The 21,827-nt window shown below is 33.8% G+C and overlaps 1 protein-coding gene across 1 annotated transcript in view; it reads left to right on the forward strand.

Moving 5' to 3' along the window:
- LOC109052506 (double-strand break repair protein MRE11-like) overlaps positions 1-21,827 on the forward strand; it is a 141,085-nt gene that overhangs the window by 37,484 nt on the left and 81,774 nt on the right. Inside the window, exon 6 of the mRNA XM_042749522.1 lies at positions 16,036-16,221. Within this exon, the coding sequence (XP_042605456.1) occupies positions 16,036-16,221 (186 nt within the window). The remainder of the gene's footprint in view (positions 1-16,035; positions 16,222-21,827) is intronic.

Consider the following 21,827-nt stretch of genomic DNA (forward strand, 5'->3'; position numbering starts at 1 on the left):
AACGCAAAGCTTCCATGAAGACAGCAGTTGTGAGCAAACAGCAAATTCAGTAGACGGATATTTAAGGGAAACGGTGCAGTCAAACCACTTATTACACAACATTTCACCACAAAATAATTAAGGCAATAAAAGATTTAAGATGAAAATGTTTTAAAATCTTACCAGTTTGTTAGTTCTCTTATAATCCATTACAGCGTACAAAATAATCGTAGCAAAATGGCAGCAGTTGGGTTTGTATGAAACAAGAGTGAGTCCGCGATACCAGGATGACATAATTAAACAATTGTACACCATTTTGAATCAAGTTTTAATATTTTATTAGCTAAACAAATGGAAAGCTTCCACCAAGAAAAGAGCTTCATAAATTGACAACTTCGGTGATTTTAAAGGGAGCCTTCTTTACTTGCTTTCATACAATTTAAGTAAAGTAAAAACATTTTTTTTTTAAAAATACAGCCGCATTTAAATGCAGATGTGTATCATATTCCATAAAATATCAGAGCGCACATGATGCTGAGTGCAACGAGCAGCATTTATATTTATTTATCTACATATTTTATCTTCATTACAAATCTTGTTTGGTTTTATTTTGGATAATTGCATGTAAAAATGATTTACTTTGTAATGCATATGCAAAATGTGAAACTGCCATCTTATTCGCAGTCTATAGCATTTTATAATTATTTGTACCATGATATTTAACTTAACATGCTTTATATCTTTAATATTTAATGCAAAAAAGATTTATTAAAACAAGTTTATAAGAGTCATGCATCCGTTTAATCTTGATCAAGAACAACTAATGATCAACAAATTGGAGCGGCATCGGCTGATAGATCATTTTAAAACATCAAATAGCCTTCAGTTTACAGGTTATAACTGCATCTGTCTCGGTTGTAGACTTATGTAGATTTATTTTTAATGTGGATCCCATACTGTAACCTAAAAGAAATGTGCTCTATTATTATTCATATTCGAGTGTTTGTGCGAAAATTATTAATGCGCATGCATGACAGGGAGGCACCCTCTCGATCACTTGAATTTTTTCCTAATAATTGGGGTGTCTCACATGAGAAATATATCTACAGAAAGCTTGAAATGTCTACTTTTAAACGAACCAATTCAAAACAAATGCATTATTTAATCTGTAAAGGTTGCATTTCTCTTTAAAGGCGCATACAGTATACTGTGGAGATGAGAGTCAGCACTGTGAATTTCATCTTGCAGCCGACAAGAAAACATTAGTTTATTAATAAATAATTAAAATTTCTCCTTTTTGACACATAATTATTAGGCTACTTCTGCCTGTGTTTTGTGGCAAACTTAATGCATGTGCTTGAGCGTGAAATATATAAAGGCTCATTATGGATTATAGATGTTAATTTAATTTAAACGTGCACTTAGTTGAATAATGACTTAAATGAACGACGACTAGTAACTAGAAAAATCTTACATGGGGGGGCAGACCTATTAAATACCCTCTAGACATCTCTGTCAAAGTTTTTAAAGCATTTTATACGCATTTGCATACATTTTGCTTTCAGAACGGTCTGTAATGGAGAGATGCCTTAACATTGATTTTTCTGAAACACAAAAACGAAAATTGAAATAAAATTGATATTTTATGTTTTGACAGCTGATATTGTTGCTTCTGGTTTGTGCATTGTAAATCACAGAAAGTCTACAAAATATATTGTCTCCCAAAACCTCTGCTCTTTTTTTTCACGTCCATAACGCATGTGTATTTCCCAAATCTAAAAAAGGCTATAAAACACATTCATAGACGGATACTTTTCTTATGTCTGGACTCTGTTTGGGATTTAGAAAAACATAAAGAGATGGTTCAGTATATTGGTAATATATAGGCTACATTCTGTGAGAATTTATATTTCACACGCTAAAAAATATTTTGGACACAAAAAAAAAAAAAATTATGCAACAGTTGGAATCTTTTTGTTTGTTTGTTTGTTTGTTTTTGAGTCAAGGCAACTTCTTCTGAAATTAAGCTATAATAACTAATTAACTATATTGCGTTATACTGTAGTCAACGTTTGAAGTGGATCAAAACCTTGCTTCAAAGTTTTCCTAAAACCAAAATGTGTTCTTGTCTTAGGACAACTTTGATTAACTTTTTTGATCCACTTCAAATGTTACTGTATATTCTTAGAAAATTGTGTTAAAACTAACAATTATTAAGTTGAATACTCAGAAAAAAATAAGTTGTTTTAACTAAGCTGTCCTAAGTAGCTTTTTTTCACATTTTTTTAAATTTGATTCAATCATGGACACTGGTTACAGAAACAACTCAAATATTATTTTTGATGAAACAATACTCAATGCTGCCAGGAAACCAATCTTTTTGCATTTTCAACCAAATGCCTTCTGATTAAAACAGCATATAAGACTATGCCCAGTGAGTCTGTTTTCAACCTAAGCTAATGCTCTATTCTTCACCACAATGGTAATCTCATAAAAACCACCAACATAAAAGAAACACTTTTAAATACTAAAATAATCCGAACACTGAACATTAATAAATCTTCTCCTGTTCTGATCTGGAATTGAAATGAAATGCATAAAATATGAGTTTATTTCTACATTACCACTCATTATTCAATCACATGCAAAGCATGCTGGGAACCTGAAACGAGAACTTGAAAAGTTATGGAGCCAATTACATTGTTAGTACAACTTTAATAATGTTTTGAACAAACCAACACAGATATTTAAGATGAAGTTACACACAGTATTACATTGATGTAATTATCAACATTAAGATGTCAGGACAACTCATTAAAAAATGTTTAACACTTAAAATTTTAATCAAATCAATAAATTGAAATTTTTAACTTACACTAATACATTAAATTAAGTAGTGGCAATAGATCCACTAAATTATTTTTTAGAGTGTAGGGGCTGGATTCACGAAACATTCTTAAGAAGAAATTTCTTCTTAACTGCCATTTTCTTATTATTTTTGAACTTTGGAAAAAAGTTAAGAATATTTTGTATTCCCAAAAATTCATCTTAAGAATATTCTTATCTTTCTTATTAAGATTGTTCTTAAGACAAAACTTAAGACGAATTCAAATTCTTGAAAAGAATCTTCTTAAAAATCAAAATGGGCTACAAGTGCCGCATTCCCCACAGAGAAGCAGCACTGGACTGTTGCTCAGTGGTCCAACGTACTTTTTTCGGATGAAAGCAAATTTTGCATGTCATTCGGAAATCAAGGTGCCAGAGTCTGGAGGAAGACTGGGGAGAAGGAAATGCCAAAATGCCTGAAGTCCAGTGTCAAGTACCCACAGTCAGTGATGGTCTGGGGTGCCATGTCAGCTGCTGGTGTTGGTCCACTGTGTTTTATCAAGGGCAGGGTCAATGCAGCTAGCTATCAGGAGATTTTGGAGCACTTCATGCTTCCATCTGCTGAAAAGCTTTATGGAGATGAAGATTTCGTTTTTCAGCACGACCTGGCACCTGCTCACAGTGCCAAAACCACTGTAAATGGTTTACTGATCATGGTATTACTGTGCTCAATTGGCCTGCCAACTCTCCTGACCTGAACCCCATAGAGAATCTGTGGGATATTGTGAAAGAGAAAAGTTGAGAGACGCAAGAACCCAACACTCTGGATGAGCATAAGGCCGCTATCGAAGCATCCTGGGCCTCCATAACACCTCAGCAGTGCCATAGGCTGATTGCCTCCATGCCACGCCGCATTGAAGCAGTCATTTCTGCAAAAGGATTCCCGACCAAGTATTGAGTGCATAACTGAACATAATTATTTGAAGGTTGACTTTTTTTGTATTAAAAACACTTTTCTTTTATTGGTTCGGATGAAATACGCTAATTTTTTGAGATAGGAATTTTGGGTTTTCATGAGCTGTATGCCAAAATCATCAGTATTAAAACAATAAAAGACCTGAAATATTTCAGTTGGTGTGCCAATGAATCTAAAATATATGAAAGTTTAATTTTTATCATTACATTATGGAAAATAATGAACTTTTATCACAATATGCTAATTTTTTGAGAAGGACCTGTATAATAGTAGAACACATACATACATATATAAAAGATATATATAGTCATATATATAGTCATATATAGATCAGTGGCCTTGACTCAGAGAAAGGGACCAATGGCCGGCCAGCTGGGGTTAGTCTTTGGGAGAAAAATTAGCAGATTTTATTTTATTTTATTTAAATTTAAGTGTGTATTTCTAACATGTTTGGTTGGTAAAATTAATGTTGTAAATTCAAATTTGTTTGTTTTCGTTTTGTGGTTTTTATTTTTTCTTGAGTCTATAAGGTAACAATAATATAATCAGATAACCTTGTTTGAAATGGGTTTGGCTAAAAGAAAATGTTGGTTTTGTCTATACTACTAGGTAACAACAATAACATTACAATATACATAATAAAATCCTTAAAGGCCATAAAAAAAATAGGATAATCTTAGGCTACAGTCTACTCATTAAAAATTTAAAGACAGACTTTTACACAAAGTCTCTTATGCATGCTATTGTTATTAAACAGTCATTACATATATAGGCAGGTTCAGGTTCCATATGCAGAGCGAAATGAGAACATAATTTATAAATAATTCTTATTAACTCTGTTATTATTCTTGATTTTTCAAACTGCTAACACTTTGCATATTTGAATTATGCCTTTACCGTGTGACCAAAAATTGTGAATTTGATAGTGCTGGTGCCTCACGCACACATACTCAGTGGAAACAACAGCCGTTCACCATGTCATCCGGCAGGAGCAGCGGTCCACTTTGGCATATTTTTGCTCATTATGATTTTTTTTCAGTCGATACTGAAACACATGTGAAACCCAAAGCCTATTTTACCTAATGAATAAGAGTTAAGCTTCAAATGGGCAACATGTTTGGATTTGTCCCAAATGAGAGAGATAAGCCCAAACTTACCTTATGTATCGCTTTAAATTATTTTTAATTATTATTATTTTTTGTTTATAAGCCTATATTATTATACATACAAATGACTTTGTGCATGCGCATACACTTCACGCTCAACCTGCCTCCACGTTGCTCAGCTGTGGATGATTTCAAAATGTCTGATATAAAGGTTGCTGTCACATTTTATACAGGAATTGTTCATTTAAAAAAAAAAATATATATATATATATATATATATATATATTATTAGTTTTTTGCTAACATGCAATTATGGTCTTCAGATACTATACAAGGTACAAGTTCATTTAGGCTATTTAACATGCACTGTGACATTTTACCTTTTCAACTTATAAACTCGTTGAGATTTTAAAGTCAGTTTAATAATTTTGAAATTCAAGTTGAATATGGTATTTAAAAAAGGTTTTAATTGCTTGAATTATTTCTATGAATTAATATGTTAGCATGACTTTTTCATCATAGCAATTTTTACGAGCTGTATTCGTTTTCTGAAACCAAGCACTCACTTTTTTTTCTTTTTTAAATCTATTATTCGCTCGCATATCTCCTACAAAATATTTTTTTATTTTTTTTTTTTACCCTCTTAACCCCTAGGGGGTTTTGGGGGCCTGGAGAAGTTTTGATATCCCCTGACTTTTGTGCTTTTTTCAGATGCTTATAAATAGATACATGGCTAAAGTCTAATAACACTGTAATCTATTGTAGCAAACTGGGCTACAATAATGAACGTTAAATACTAGCATGTATGTACATGATTGTGTTTTTGAGAAACAACGTTTATGCATGGGTAGTAAAAAACTACAATTTTGAAGTCATAGAAATAAGGACATAAAACAAATACAAAACATTTGTTCACAAGATTTGTCAAACCTGGAGCTAATGTACCTAGAATTTTGGCTTCAAAATGATGTGAAAATCATCTTGTTTACTCACTCACAGAAAACAATAGGTTGATTTAAATTTTCTAAGACACTTTGTGTTTCAAAAGGGCGTATGCGAGTAAGCATCAACTATCATGAATATTTGTGTGATTCACACCTGAGAAGACAAAGACCCACATAATGAGCTGCATAATGAGCCTTTTAGTCAGGTGTGTGACTGAGAGGGAAGAGTTACAAGAAAGAATGTGAGGACAAAATAATAAGCATATATTTTAAAGGTTTGTAGTTTATTTAGAATATATTTAATTGTCCCACATAATAACTTGAGATTCACTTGTGAGTGCAGTTAAACAGTTTACTAGGAACAAATCAAAGCTGACTTTCAAAGCTGAAATTTTTAGCATCATTACTCCAGTCACACGATCCTTCAGAGATCATTCTAATATTCTGATTTGTTACTTTAAAAAAAACCATTTATTATTATTCTTATTGATTAATTTAAAAAAAAAAAAAGATTTTTTTTTTAATTGAAAGAACAGCATCGTTTGTAACATGATTTATTGTATTTATTCACACCTTGTGTGCCCCTAAATAAGTTTTTTATATACCACCGCCAGCTGGGGTTAGTCTTTGGGAGAAAATTAGCAGATTTTATTTTATTTTATTTAAATTTAAGTGTGTATTTCTAACATGTTTGGTTGGTAAAATTAATGTTGTAAATTCAAATCAGAGTGTCTTCCGTGTCTGGAATGGATGTATTCTTGAGTCTATAAGGTAACAATAATATAATCAGATAACCTTGTTTGAAATGGGTTTGGCTAAAAGAAAATGTTGGTTTTGTCTATACTACTAGGTAACAACAATAACATTACAATATACATATAAAATCCTTAAAGGGCCATAAAAAAAATAGGATAATCTTAGGCTACAGTCTACTCATTAAAAATTAAAAGACAGACTTTTACAAACAAAGTCTCTTATGCATGCTATTGTTATTAAACAGTCATTACATATATAGGCAAGTTCAGGTTCCTATGCAGAGCGAAATGAGAACATAATTTATAAATAAATTCTTATTAACTCTGTTATTATTCTTGATTTTTCAAACTGCGACACACGTTGCATTTTTGATTATGCCTTTACCGTGTGACCAAAAATTGTGAATTTGATAGTGCTGGTGCCTCACGCACACATACTCATGGAAACAACAGGCCGTTCACCATGTCATCCGGCAGGAGCAGCGGTCCACTTTGGCATATTTTTGCTCATTATGATTTTTTTTTTCAGTCGATACTGAAACACATGTGAAACCCCAAAGCCTATTTTTACCTAATGAATAAGAGTTAAGCTTCAAATGGGCAACATGGTTTGGATTTGTCCCAAATGAGAGAGATAAGCCCAAACTTACCTTATGTATCGCTTAAATTATTTTTAAATATATTATTATTTTTGTTTTTATAAGCCTATATTATTATACATACAAATGACTTTGTGTGCATGCGCATACCTTACACTTCAAACGCTCAACCTGCCTCCACCTTTGCTCAGCTGTGGATGATTTCAAAATGTCTGATATAAAGGTTGCTGTCACATTTTATACAGGAATTGTTCATTTATATTATAATATCTATATATATATATATATATATATATATAATAAAAATATATATATTATATATATATATATATATATATATATTATTAGTTGTTTTTGCTAACAGGGCAAATTATGGTCTTCAGATACTATACAAGGTACAAGTTCATTTAGGCTATTTAACATGCACTGTGGACATTTTACCTTTTCAACTTATAAACTCGTGAGATTTTAAAGTCAGTTTAATAATTTTGAAATTCAAGTTGAATATGGTATTTAAAAAAGGTTTTAATTGCTTGAATTATTTCTATGAATTAATATGTTAGCATGACTTTTTCATCATAGCAATTTTTACGAGCTGTATTCGTTTTCTGAAACCAAGCACTCACTTTTTTTTCTTTTTTAAATCTATTATTCGCTCGCATATCTCCTACAAAATATTTTTTTTTTTTTTTTTTTTTTTTTTACCCTCTTAACCCCTAGGGGGTTTTGGGGGCCTGGAGAAGTTTTGATATCCCCTGACTTTTGTGCTTTTTTCACATGCTTATAAATAGATACATGGCTAAAGTCTAATAACACTGTAATCTATTGTAGCAAACTGGGCTACAATAATACGTAAATAGCATGTATGTACATGATTGTGTTTTTGAGAAAACAACGTTTATGCATGGTTAGTAAAAAACTACAATTTTGAAGTCATAGAAATAAGGACATAAAACAAATACAAAACATTTGTTCACAAGATTGTCAAACCTGGAGCTTGTAGCCTAGAATTTTGGCTTCAAAATGATGTGAAAATCATCTTGTTTACTCACTCACAGAAAACAATAGGTTGATTTAAAGTTTTTCTAAGACACTTTGTGTTTCAAAAGGGCGTATGCGAGTAAGCATCAACTATCATGAATATTTGTGTGATTCACACCTGAGAAGACAAAGACCCACATAATGAGCTGCATAATGAGCCTTTTAGTCAGGTGTGTGACTGAGAGGGAAGAGTTACAAGAAAGAATGTGAGGACAAAATAAATGTATATATTTTAAGGTTTGTAGTTTATTTAGAATATATTTAATTGTCCCACATAATAACTTGAGATTCACTTGTGAGTGCAGTTAAACAGTTTACTAGGAACAATCAAAGCTGACTTTCAAAGCTGAATTTTTAGCATCATTACTCCAGTCACACGATCCTTCAGAGATCATTCTAATATTCTGATTTGTTACTCAAAAAAAAACATTTATTATTATTATTATTATTAATTTAAAAAAAAAAAAGATTTTTTTTTAATTGAAAGAACAGCATCGTTTGTAACATGATTATTGTATTTATCAACACTTGTGTGCTAAATAAGTTTATATACATACATATATACTGACTCCCAGCTTTTAAATGGTATAGTGTAGATTGTTACACTTGGAGTAAGACTGGAGTAATGATGCTGAAAATTTAGCTTTAAACACAGGAATAAATTAAATTTGAAAATTATTTAAATAGAAAGCAGTCATTTTAAATAGTAAAAATATTTCACAATATTACTGCTTTAGCAAATGCAACTTTCTGTATTTTGGATCAAATAAATGCAGGCACATGTGTCATGTTGAAATATATAAATGAATGTCACATACATGGCATTTCCAAAATGTATATTGTTTATGTGCTCTGAAGGGCATACTTTTTTGAAGAGACGTTGAAGATATGGGAGTGTGTGCCTCGCTTGGTCTTAGCTGTGTTCCATGTTCCTGAGTGGGCTGCTTATTTGCATTGGCTCGCTTTGCAACAGGTTATTATTTATCTGAAATAAAAAAGTAAGCATGCTCTTTATGCAAATATACTGCATTATTAACATTATTGTGATGGTCACTGATACTATTAGTAATTTATAGGGAAAAAAAGAACACAATTACAACATAGCACATTTATTGTCAGTGATATTTACAGCTTAATTGATAGACTTTTTTTTTTTAACCTCAGACGCTTGCAAACACCAATGACAGGGTATAACACATTAACAATATTTACACCAGAGCAGATATTGATGAACAGAAGATTATTAGTTACATTCTTGAAAACACAAGCATGCTTTTTATGAACCTTTTCAATATATATAGTTATAAACATACATGGCTATATTCGTGAACAGCGAATACCCTATCACAGTAAAGTTTTGTCTAATCATTCTTACTGACATTAAGCTAGCAACATTATAACTAACTTTTATATCGTATTTCTGTCTATGTTATAGAACATAAAAAACAAATAAAAATAAAAAAAACATCCTGGCATCGTGAAACATTGAGATGATGTAAATGAAACTTCATAATGTTTCACCTGATTATACAATTAGTCAGGAATTATAGTTTGGAAAAAGTCTAACTAGTAAAATGTGTACAAATTATATGAAAACTAATATAAGTAGATTAATAATAAAAAAGACTTATGTTTATCTCTGCTGGGGTTTATAACCGCTTCGTTTTTTTTTTTTATGTGGTAGTAGTTTTTTTACTCTTTCGTGTTATTGTTGTTCTTGAGGTGAATTATGTCTTATTCCTCTCAGCGCAAAGCGGACAGTAACATTTAAAGAACGTGAAGTACAGTCTCACTGCTTTGTTTGCTCTGATGAGGGCGGTTACCCGACACAAGCTTCAAGATTATAATCTCAATAGTGCGCTCGGCGCGTGGGCATGGTCACATTAGATATAATGAAGGGAGACGTGAAAGACGGACATCGCGTTGTTTTCATGTGGATTACTTTATCACAGAATATTTGTTTTTGGTAGCACTTGCTTAGTTTAAAAGTAGACATGTCAAGCTTTCTATAGATCGCTCATGTCTCTTCATTGAGTATTCACTGAGTTACAGTTCATTTTAATGACGCGTTTCCGAATGAAGATCAACGCAGACCAAGGCTGCAGACAGCGCACCTTATTTGTTTTCTTTATTTTATAAATGCACAAAGTTTTGTTGTTATTATGTGTGGATACAAATAAAAGTAGACCCTTTACAGATTCGATTGATGTATTGCTCTTATCTGTACGATGTAAGTTCTATTTGGGGTTATCAGGAGAAAATGCCTCAACATGCGTATACACGGGCATCGACTTAAGAGGGTTAACATTTTCTCCTGATAACCCCGAAAATGTAATTTAAGTTCTATTTGGGGTTATCAGGAGAAAATGCCTCAACACACGTATACGCGGGCATCGACTTCAGAGGGTTAACATTTTCTCCTGATAACCCCGAAAAGAACTTAAATTACACTTTCAGTTTTGATCGTACATATAAGAGCAATACATCAATTGAATCTGTAAAGGGCCTACTTTTATTTGTATCCACATATAATAACAACAAAACTTTGTGCATTTATAAAATAAAGAAAACAAACAAGGTGCGCTGTCTGCAGCCTTGGTCTGCGGTGATCTTCATACAGAAACATGTCATTAAAATGAACTGTAACTCAGTGAATACTCAGTTACACACAGAGACATGAGATATATATCTATAGAATGCTTGACGTTTACTTTTAGACTAAGCAAGTGCTACCAAAAATAAATATTCTGTGATAAAGTAATCCATATGAAAACAACGCGATTTCCGTCTTTCACGTCTCCCTTCATAATATCTAATGCGACCATGCCCACGCGCTGAGGGCACTATTGAGATTATAATCTTGAAGCTTGTGGTGGGTAACCGCCCTCATCAGAGCAAACAAAGCAGTGAGGCTGTACTTCGCGCTGAGAGGAATAAGACATAATTCACCTCAATAAGACTGCTGAGTGAAACAAGATTTGGATTACCTCAGAAAGAAGAACGAAGCAGCTTGACCCAGCAGAGATAAACATGACTAAGTCTTTTTTATTATTAATCTACTTGTATTAGTTTTCATATAACTTGTACACATTTTACTAGTTAGACTTTTTCCAAACTATAATTCCTGACTAAATGTATAATCAGGTGAAACATTATGAAGTCTCATTTACATAATCTCAATGTTTCACAATGGCAGGATGTTTTTTTATTTTTATTTTTTTTTATGTTCTATAACATAGACAGCAATACGATATAAAAGTAATATGAGTTATAATGTTGCTAGCTTAATATAGTATAGGCTTTCATACAAAGCATGCTTGTGTTTTCAAGAATGTAACTAAGCTTCTGTTCATCAATATCTGCTCTGGTGTAAATATTTTTAATGTGTATTACCCCGTCATTGGTGTTTGTAAGCGTCTGAGGTAAAAAAAAAAAAAAAAAAAGTGTATCAAGTAAGCTGTAAATATCACTGACAATAAATGTGCTATGTGGTAATTGTGCTCTTTTTTTTCCTATAAATTACTAATAGTATCAGTGACCATCACAATTATGTTAATAATGCAGCTTATTTGTGTAAACAGCATGCTTGCTTTATTTCAGATAAATAATAACCTGTTGCAAAGCGAGCCAATGCAAATAAGCAACCCACTCAGAAACCTGGAGCACAGCTAAGACCAAGCGAGGCACACACTCGCATCTTTTCAAAGTCTCTTCAAAAAAGTATGTCCTTCAGCATCATTTACACCAGTCTTACTCCAAGTGTAACAATATACACTATACCATTCAAAAGCTGGGAGTCAGTATATATATAAAAAAAAACTTAATTAGCACACAAGTGATGATAAATACAATAATCATGTTAGAAATGATGCTGTTCTTTCAATTAATAAAAAAAAAATCATCTCTTTTCAAAATTAATAATACTAATAATAAATGTTTTTTAGTAACAAATCAGAATATTAGAATGATTTCTGAAGGATTGTGTAACTGGAGTAATGATGCTAAAAATTCAGCTTTGAAAGTCAGCCTTGATTTTTCCTAATAAACTGTTTAACTGCACTTGCAAGTGAATCTCAAGTTATTTTGTGTGATAATTAAATATATTCTAAATAAACTACAAACATAAAAATACATAAGTTTATTTTGTCCTCACATTCTTTCTTGTAACTCTTCCCTCTGAGTCACACACCTGACTGAAAGGCTCATTATGCAGCTCATTATGTGGGTCTTTGTCTTCTCAGGTGTGAATCACACAAATATTCATGATAGTTGACGCCTACTCGCATATGCCCTTTTGAAACAAAAAGTCTCTCAGAATCAATCTGTTGTTTTCTGTGAGTGAGTAAACAAGATGATTTTCACATCATTTTGAAGCAAAAATTCTAGGCTACAAGCTACAAGGTTTGACAATCTTGTGAACAAATGTTCTCTAGGTGTTTTATGACCTTATTTCATTGAGTTCAAAATTGTAGTTTTTTACTAACCATGCATAAACATTGTTTTCTCAAAAACACAATCATGTACATGCTATTTACGTATTATTGTAGCCCAGTTTGTACTGATTACAGTGTTATTAGACTTTAGCCATGTATCTATTTATAAGCAACTGAAAAAAGCACAAAAGTCAGGGGATGTCAAAACTTCTCCAGGCCCCCAAAACCCTCTAGACCTCAGAGGGTTAAGAATAGCCTACACTAGGATTTTTTTTTTTTTTTACTCTCTATTTAACAGCATTAGTTCAATGAAATACGTCCTCCTTCAGGTAGACAATGTCAATGTTTTCCTGCCTTGCTAAATGTTGGGCTCATGATCAATAAGTTGTATTCAACTCAAACCGCGGACGGTGAAGCTGGGTCAGTTAGTGCTCGCTGTGAAGCGGGAGCAGCTGAGGGAGGATTCCGCTTGGTCTTAAAGCCTTCCTCAAACGCCTACGATCACAAATAACAATGATTTTCACAAAAATAATGATTATCAATTGATAATTTGTTATTATTTTGGTCTAGTGAAAATAATAATATGGGCTGCAAGAAAATAATGAATAAAAAGAAAACGGCTGCTGTGAGTGCAGACATGTTTCAACCCAGTAACATAACATCACACCGTTCCTTGCGTCCAAAAAACAGACCGAATTCAGTTCAGCTGGAGGGGGCTGGGTTTTTTGGGGTAGTTCTGTATAGCTTGTGTGGGTCGAAATAAAGGTGTTAATCTCTTGCTCTTTCATATGGGCAGTGTCTTATGAGGGTTTCAAACTTGCAGAACAGGTTTTAGGACATTTTGGTTTTAGAACAACTTTAAAGAAAGGTTTGATCCACTTCAAATGTTGACTACTGTATAGCGCAATAAAGTTTATTAGTTATTATAACTTCATTTCAGAGGAAGTTGCCTTAAAAAAAAAAAAGATGCAATCTGTTGCATTAATTTTATTTTGTTGCGTCCATACAATATTTTTAAGAGTGTGAAATGCAAATTCTCACAGAATGTAGCCTATTCATAACCAATATATTGAACCATTTCTTTATGTTTTTCTAAATCCTAAACAGAGTCCAGACATCAGTAAAGTATCCATTTATGAACATGTTTTATAGGCTGTTTTAGATTTGGGAATACACATGCATATATTTTGTAGACTTTATGTGATTTACAAAGCACAAACCAGAAGCAACAATATCTGCAGAAAATGGTTGGCCATTCTCAAAACATAAAATATCAGTTTTATTTCAATTTTCGTTTTTGTGTTTGAGGAATAATCAGTGTAATCAGCGAACACGTATAAAATGCTTGAAAAACTTTAACAGGGATGTCTAGAGGGTATTTAATAGGTCTGCCCCCACGTAAGATTTTTCTAGTTACTAGTCGTTCATTTGTCATTATTCAACTAATCACACGTTTATATTAAATTAACATTTAATCCATAATGAGCCTTAATATTACGCGCTGAAGCACATGCATTAAGTTTGCCACAAAGCACAAGCAGAAGTAGCCTCATAATTGTGAAAAAGGAAACATTTTAATTATTTATTAATAAACAAATGTTTTCTTGTCAGCTGCAAGATGAAATTCACAGTGCTGACTCTCTCCACATGGACGTGCCTTTAGATAATGCTTTCGTTTTGAATTGATTCGTTTAGAAGACATTTCAAGCTTTCTGTAGATATATTTCTCATGTATGTGAGATGTGAATTTTCAGTTATTTCATTATCAGGAAAAAAATTGCGTGATCGAGAGGGCGCCTCCCTGTCATGCATGCGCATTAATAATTTTCGCACAACCTAATAATTCACATTTTGCATATGCATTACAAAGTAAATCTTTTTTTTTTAAACGCAATTTTCCAAAAATAAAACCAAACAAGATTTGTAATGAAGATAAAATATGTAGACAAATAAGAATAAGCATCATGCCCGCCACAAATCTTGCACTGACATTTTGGATGGCCACTTATTGTACATTATTGTACATTACAAATATTTGGATCGTCCCTTATTCTGTCCCTTATTTTCTTAAAGAATAAACACTTATTTTCTACAAGAATAAACACTATTTTCTTAAAGAATAAAAGAGAACGAATCACAATTAGCACTTATTTTACACTTCTGAAGTTAATTGGCAACCCTAATGATGATATAATTATCTTTTGACTCCCCTGACAGTGGCACCCTCCTTAAAAAACAAAAACCTCAGTTGTAGACGATATGCGAGCGAATATTAGATTTAAAAAAAGAAAAAAGTGGGTGCTTGGTTTCGGAAGTGGAAAACGAATACAGCTCGCTATCCCACTGTAAAAAATTATATGATGAAAGTCATGATAACATATGATAACATTTTTTGTTTCGGAAAGTAATTTTCAGATGCAATGGGAAAAAAACTGGGTAAAAACATACACCAAACTTATAAATAGTTAACAACATAGCCTAGATTAGGCTCAGACTCTGTTGCTAGTTTTTGAGAGGAAAAAGTGTCATGTATAAGTCACATTTTATTACGTACAGAAATAATAACAACAGGCCTAATAATGTTATAATGTACCAACATTATAAACACTATAGGATATTTTTAGTTCCCTTCACTTTACAGCAAATACTTTAAATTTAACTATCAGAACAGAACAAGAATTAAAAATATAAAAATATTCTAATGGATAAATATATTTGCAGTAAATAATAATATAGGCTTAGCTATAAACAACAACAAAAACAATTATAATAATTTACCAACATTTTACAATTACAGTCCCTTTGCACCACCTGGCGGTAGTTTCGCGAATGATTTAACACGCGACTGACTTGCAGTTAACGCCGCGGCGGTATTACCCATTCTGGTTTTCCACCTACTATATTTCACTCACTGAATTGCAAATCAATTTCTAACCTTTATATAATGTGTTTTTTTCTGGATTTTTGGTTTGTATTGTCTCTATACGTTAAAATAAACCTACCATAAAAAGTACAGACCCTTCATTTCTTTGTAAGTGGGCAAACTTACAAAATCCGCATGGGATCAAATATAGATTTTTCCCATTGTAGATGCTAGTCAATTTCAGGTCACTTATTATTTGTACACAATACACATTGTTTCAAAGCAGTTGTACATGTTGTACACATTTAGCGATTTAGAGCTGAGTGACAATCAATAAGTTAAGATTGGCTGTGTAGTATATCTTGTTTTATGTAAGTGGTACTATACATATGTATGCAGGGGAAAAGTACACATAATATATATAGTTTCTGTTCAGATAAAATAAAGCAATGTGCAGCCGCTTTAAAAAAAATCTATTAAAATCTGTTTGCATTAATTGTGTCTCTTTTGTAGGAGTAAGCATGGGGCGACAAACTACATCCCTGAACAGTTTTTGGATGATTTCCTAGATTTGGTGGTGTGGGGTCATGAGCATGAGTGTAAAATTGCTCCAGTCCGTAATGAACAGCAGCTCTTCTATGTCACACAACCCGGCAGCTCCGTCATCACCTCACTGTCACCAGGAGAGGCGGTTAAAAAGTTAGTGTGTCTGCACTCATATGACATATGTATGCATACACAGTTCCACTAGGAATAAAAATTCTCACACTCTTTTCACCCTCACAACAAGCATGTTGATGTTGGCAGTTCAGCATCACCTGTCCATTCGATCTGTCCATGTCCCTGGTCATCTGTACTGCATATTGGACATGCTTTTGAGGCAGGGAAAGCCCACAGAGAATGGAGGCTACACCCCCAGACTGTAAATGTGATATGGAATGTACTCAGGCAGGCAGAAGGTGGACCTCTTTTCATCAGTGGAGAATACTCACTGCCCTCTGTTCTAATCTGTAGCGGAATAGTCCACACTGGGAGTAAATGCTATTGCTCACAGCTGGCAGAGTAATTGCAAATATGCATTTCCCCCAGTGAACATCCTGTGAATCAGGGAAGAGGAGTCAGTGCTGTTGGTTGCACCCAAAATGGCCCACCACATGCTTAAAGCAACAAGAAGTCACAGTGTGCAGCACTTCAAGTTAAAAAGTTCATAGCACAAAGGAAAAAGTATAGTGTATTATACTAAAAGTGTATTATATCAATGCAACAATTTATTCAGCTTTTTTTCATTTGTTTGTTTTAATTATCAGTTACTGTGCACGAGAAGCACAATTCATAGTCTTTGTCTGTTGTGATCGAACAGGCACCTGGTAACATCATTCAAAAACAGTAATAAACTCCATCAAGAACATAGACCCATAGACCTTCATCTACTATTAAAGTGTAATAAAAGGAACATTGAATAATCTTGTCATATTCACATTCCCCATAGTGTCAGATAGCTTTACACAAAGTCAAGGGACCATATCGAAATTGGATGTCTCCAGCTACTAAACATAAACTCAGTTCCCTGAGAGGTTTTGGTTTTTCTAAGGTATTTCATAAGCTCTCTTATTTGGTAGAACGATTCTAGGGTATGGTGCTCAGCACTGCTTATACAGGGTGCGTTGCAACCTCCTTATTGTGCGCTTGAGTGCCATTGGCTATTGTGATGCAATGGTGCTAAAGGGGTGGTCCATCAACTATTTTCAAAGGCTTGATTGTGTTTATGGGGTGCACTATAATGTGTTCATGCTTCGTTTTTTAAAAAAGTCACATTATCTTTCACATATTTTACCTTTATTCTACACCACTGTTTCCACTATCGACTTCCAGATTCAAAGCCCCTCCTTCAGAAATACGTAATGGGTTCAGAATGGTTAGCTGGCCCAGTGTCTTTTGATTCGCTAACCGCCTATGCACATTGTCCAGAAACGTCACACCCCTTACCATTATGGGTAGTTGCATGTACTCCAGTGTATTGTAAAAAATCAATCAGTTTGAGTCCGAATCAGACTCTGAGAATATTACTGAAGAGGACTGAGCATAACCTATGCAAGCATGACTCTTACAGGGTGTTTTTTTTGTTGTTGTTGTTGTTTTTGTAGTTGTCTCATATTTAAGAGACACTGTTATTTGTAAATCCTCTGTTTATTTTATCTTTTGATGTACGGTTTTATCCTTCTTAAAGCTTTAGTACAGAATAATAAATTATTGCATTGTACCATTTTTGTATAGTAGTTGTTTAATTTGCAATATATGCAATCAGGGTGAAAAAAACAGCATTACGATGGCAAGGCATCAACACTACTACAACAACTCTCTCTTCTCTAAAGCAGCCCAACATGGCCTCACCCCCTTTGTTGCGTGTTCCTGGGGGCAGTGTTTATGTAAATTTTAGGGTTAGTGATATGAGAAACCCAGGAAGAAGCTCATTGTAATCCCTACCAGCCATTAGTTGTAGGCCTTAAAAAGCGAATTCTGTAAAAGAAAATATCTTTGCATTGAACTGTGAGCGTCGTAACTTTGCAGATGTTGTTTATGCTCAAATAGCAACATTACACATAACTCAAGTTAAAAAAGTGAAATCATAATCAAGGGCACCTTTAAGCAAATAAGGCTTCAGTGTTTTGAGTGAAAGGTGTTTCCCCATAGTGTCAGCTTGCTGTATGCAAAATCTCATTCAGTAACCAGAGACTAGTGTTGTCAAAAGTACTGACTTCAGTACAAATCAGTGCTGAAATTAAAAAAAATGTGACAATACCAGCATTTCCTGCGAAAATTTTGAGCACTGTTGAGTGGATTCTTAAACACCTCTGATTGGTTTGATAACAGATATATCTTTGATTGGCTACAAGGATCATCGCTTCATGCTCTACACCAAGCACTTACACCAGGTTTAACTAAACTCTGCAGGACACCGGCCCTCCAGGACTGAGTTTGGACACCCCTGCCTGGCTTAAATAGATACACACAGGAGCATTTGAAAGCCACATCTATCAGCGGATCTCTAATATAGCTGTTCATAAACAGATCCTCTGGTAGATGCTGCCATGTACGTGTATCTGTGTAAGCACTCTGTGATGAGCGTGAAGCTATGATCATTGCAGCCAGTCACAGACAAATCTGTTGAGGGCGTGAACACAATGACCAATCAGAGGTGTTTAAGAATCCGCACAACAGCACTCAAAATGCTTGCGGGAAATACTGGTATCGTCACATTTTTTTAAATTTCAGTAAAAACTGGCACCGAAGTCGGTACTTTTGACAACACTACCGGAGACAATACTTTTCATTCATTCATTTTCTTAAAAAAATTTTATTTTTGTGAAAATCTTTATCTGAACTCAACTGTAAATCATGTTTTGTTTTTTGTTTTTTCAGTAATTTTACGATTTTATATGTTATCTTAGTCATTTCCCTACCTCATTCATATGGCATTAATTTTATTTGTGCAGGTCTTAAGAGGGGCTGATGTGAAATGGAGAAATGGGTTTGCAGTGGTCACCTTCTCGCATCCAGTGTAGACAGCTTTTTTTTTTTACTTTATTTTTTTTTTTACTTTTTAACAAGAGAAAAAAGGAAAAGAAAACCAGACAGACAGACCAAGGGACATCAGGCAAAATCATCACAGATTAACAGAAGTGCTCAACATCATGTAAAACAGAAAAGGGGAATTAAAAAGAAAGAAAAGGGAAAAAATAAATGAAAATAAATAAATAAAGGCATATATATCTCAATTTGTATTCAGATAAGATATCCATTTTTCTAAATATGCTTCACATTTCTTTCGTGCATGTCTCAGAGAGAAAGTCAAATGTCCCATAACATAAATTTCCTTAACTATTTCTATCCATTCAGCAATTGTCTGGGAAACTTTACTTAGCCATTTGCTAGTTATTGCTTTCTTGCTACCTGCTAAAACTATTTGTAACAAATATCTATCGGCCTTTCTCAGCGCTGTTGATAGATTTCCTAAATATATAACACTGAAATTAAACTCGAGCTCTGAGCCGAATATTGACCTAATTACCTTCACCACCTCTATCCAATACAAAGAAATAATAGGGCATTCCCAAAAGATATGGAAGTGACCAGCAGACATATTACCACACATTCTCCAACATTGACCATCTTCAGGATTATTACTGTGTGTCTTTTTTATATTAGGGGTTATAAAGAAGAAGAGTTTTTCCAAGTGAATTCCCTCGACAAACCTGAGCTAGAAGTGGTAGATTGTGTCCTGCATATGTTCGACCAGTCATCTTCGCTTATCCTTATGTTAGCTTCTTTCTCCCACCTCTTTTTTACATACATTGTTGAAAGTCCCCTGTCTAACTGTAGACATGAATATAACCTGGAAATCAGTTTTCCCTTCTCTCCAGTAGTTTTTGTATGTTTATCAAAGTGGTGTCTCAGTTGAAGGTATCTGAAAAAAATCTTCCTTCCCTAAATTGTATGTATCCATGAGTTTTTTGAAAGTATACAAACCATCAGTGGAGGATATTATACAGTATGAAGTGATACCTGAATTAGTCCAGTGTTTGAATCTACCCTCCAGTCCAGCTGGTACGAATTCTGTATCATATTTCACCCAACATAATATTTGTACATTTATTTTAAATTCCTTATTTTTAAGTAGTTTGTGCCAGATGTTAAGAAGACTGCCATCCAATTGCTTAATTTTTTCAGATACTTTTTCAGGAGAGTTTTTTCACCCAGTAGAGATTGGAGAGGTATGCTTATTTGACTTTGCTCTAGGTCCTTACATTTTGTATCACACACAGGGTCACACCAACAGACCAGAGAACGTAACTGTGCTGCTCTATAATAATCCTCCAAGCACGGTAGAGCCATACCACCTTTGTGCTTGGGGAGTTGTAATGTTTGAAATCTAATCCTTGGTTTTTGTTTTCCCCAAATAAAAGATGAGATAGTTCTATTCCAATCACTGAATTGCTTGGGAGGCACTTCAACAGGCAAGGATTAAAAAAGAAAAAGCAGCCTGGGTAGTATATTCATCTTTATAGCGTCTATTCTGTTGTACATATTCATTGGTAATAATGACCAACGGTTTAAGTCTGCTTTAATATCAGCTGTTATAGGAATGTAATTGTGGTCATAAATGGCCGAGACCTCTTCAGGTATTTGTACCCCTAAATATTAAATTGTATTACTTTTCCATTTAAATTGACAGATTTTATAAATATTTTCTTGTGGTTCGTAGTTGAGTAAGCGTTTGAGTTTTATGCAGGTTTAGTTTATAACCGGAATATAAACCAATTTCTTTAAGAAGAGATAATAATTTAGGCTAACTTGCATTAGGACTGGTAAGTGTCACGAGTATGTCATCCGCATATGCACATATCTTATGTTGTGTGTCTCCTATTACTACCCCCGTTATATCATTCTCTTCTCTAACTGCCTGTGCCAGAGGCTTTATGAAGAGGGCGAATAGAGTGGGACTGAGGGGCCATCCCTTTCGACATCCCCTTTCAAGAAATATTGTTTTGGATAAGTCCCCATTTATTTTAATTCTAGCCGTAGTAGAGGAATATAGGGGATTCAAACCCTTGAAAATCTAATTACCTGGTCATTAAAACCAAAGCAGCTAAGGACCAAATATAAATATTCCCATCGGACAGAGTCAAAAGCCTTTTCGGCATCAAGACTTATAACTACAGATTCCATATCACTGTTTCTCATATGGTCAATGAGGTGGAGAGCCCGTCTCACATTGTCCTGGGTTTGCCTGTTTTTTTACAAAGCCTGTCTGGTCTGTGTCTGTTAAATCCGGGATTATGTTTTCCAGTCGTTTTGCAAGTATTGATGCATATAATCTATGTTTAAAACTGATTTTGATCTATAGGAGCTGCAGTCTGTTTTGTTTTTACCTATTTTTTAGGAATAACTGAGATTACTGCTTGTCTCCAGGACAACGGGGTCTCGCCACCTCCCAGAACATAGTTAAAACAATCCTTTAGCATTGGTGTTATTGTTTGCCTGATGGTTTTATGCCATTCTGCACCTGGCATTTTATTTGTTTTTAATCTTGATATTGCCTTGTTTATCTCATCATCTGTTATCTCCTGAGTTATTATTTTGTTTTGCTCTGTCCCTATAGATGGTAAATCCAAAGATGTTAGAAAGGATGATATGATAGCTGACTCAGTTGTTCAAAGCTGAGCATATCGTTTTGTGTAGTACGTTTCAAAGGCATTTTGTATGTCTTCTAAATTATGATACATCTCATTGGTCCTGGGGTCCCT

The sequence above is a fragment of the Cyprinus carpio genome, chromosome B22 (assembly GCF_018340385.1).
Source record: "Cyprinus carpio isolate SPL01 chromosome B22, ASM1834038v1, whole genome shotgun sequence".
In the NCBI taxonomy this organism is placed as follows: domain Eukaryota; kingdom Metazoa; phylum Chordata; class Actinopteri; order Cypriniformes; family Cyprinidae; genus Cyprinus; species Cyprinus carpio.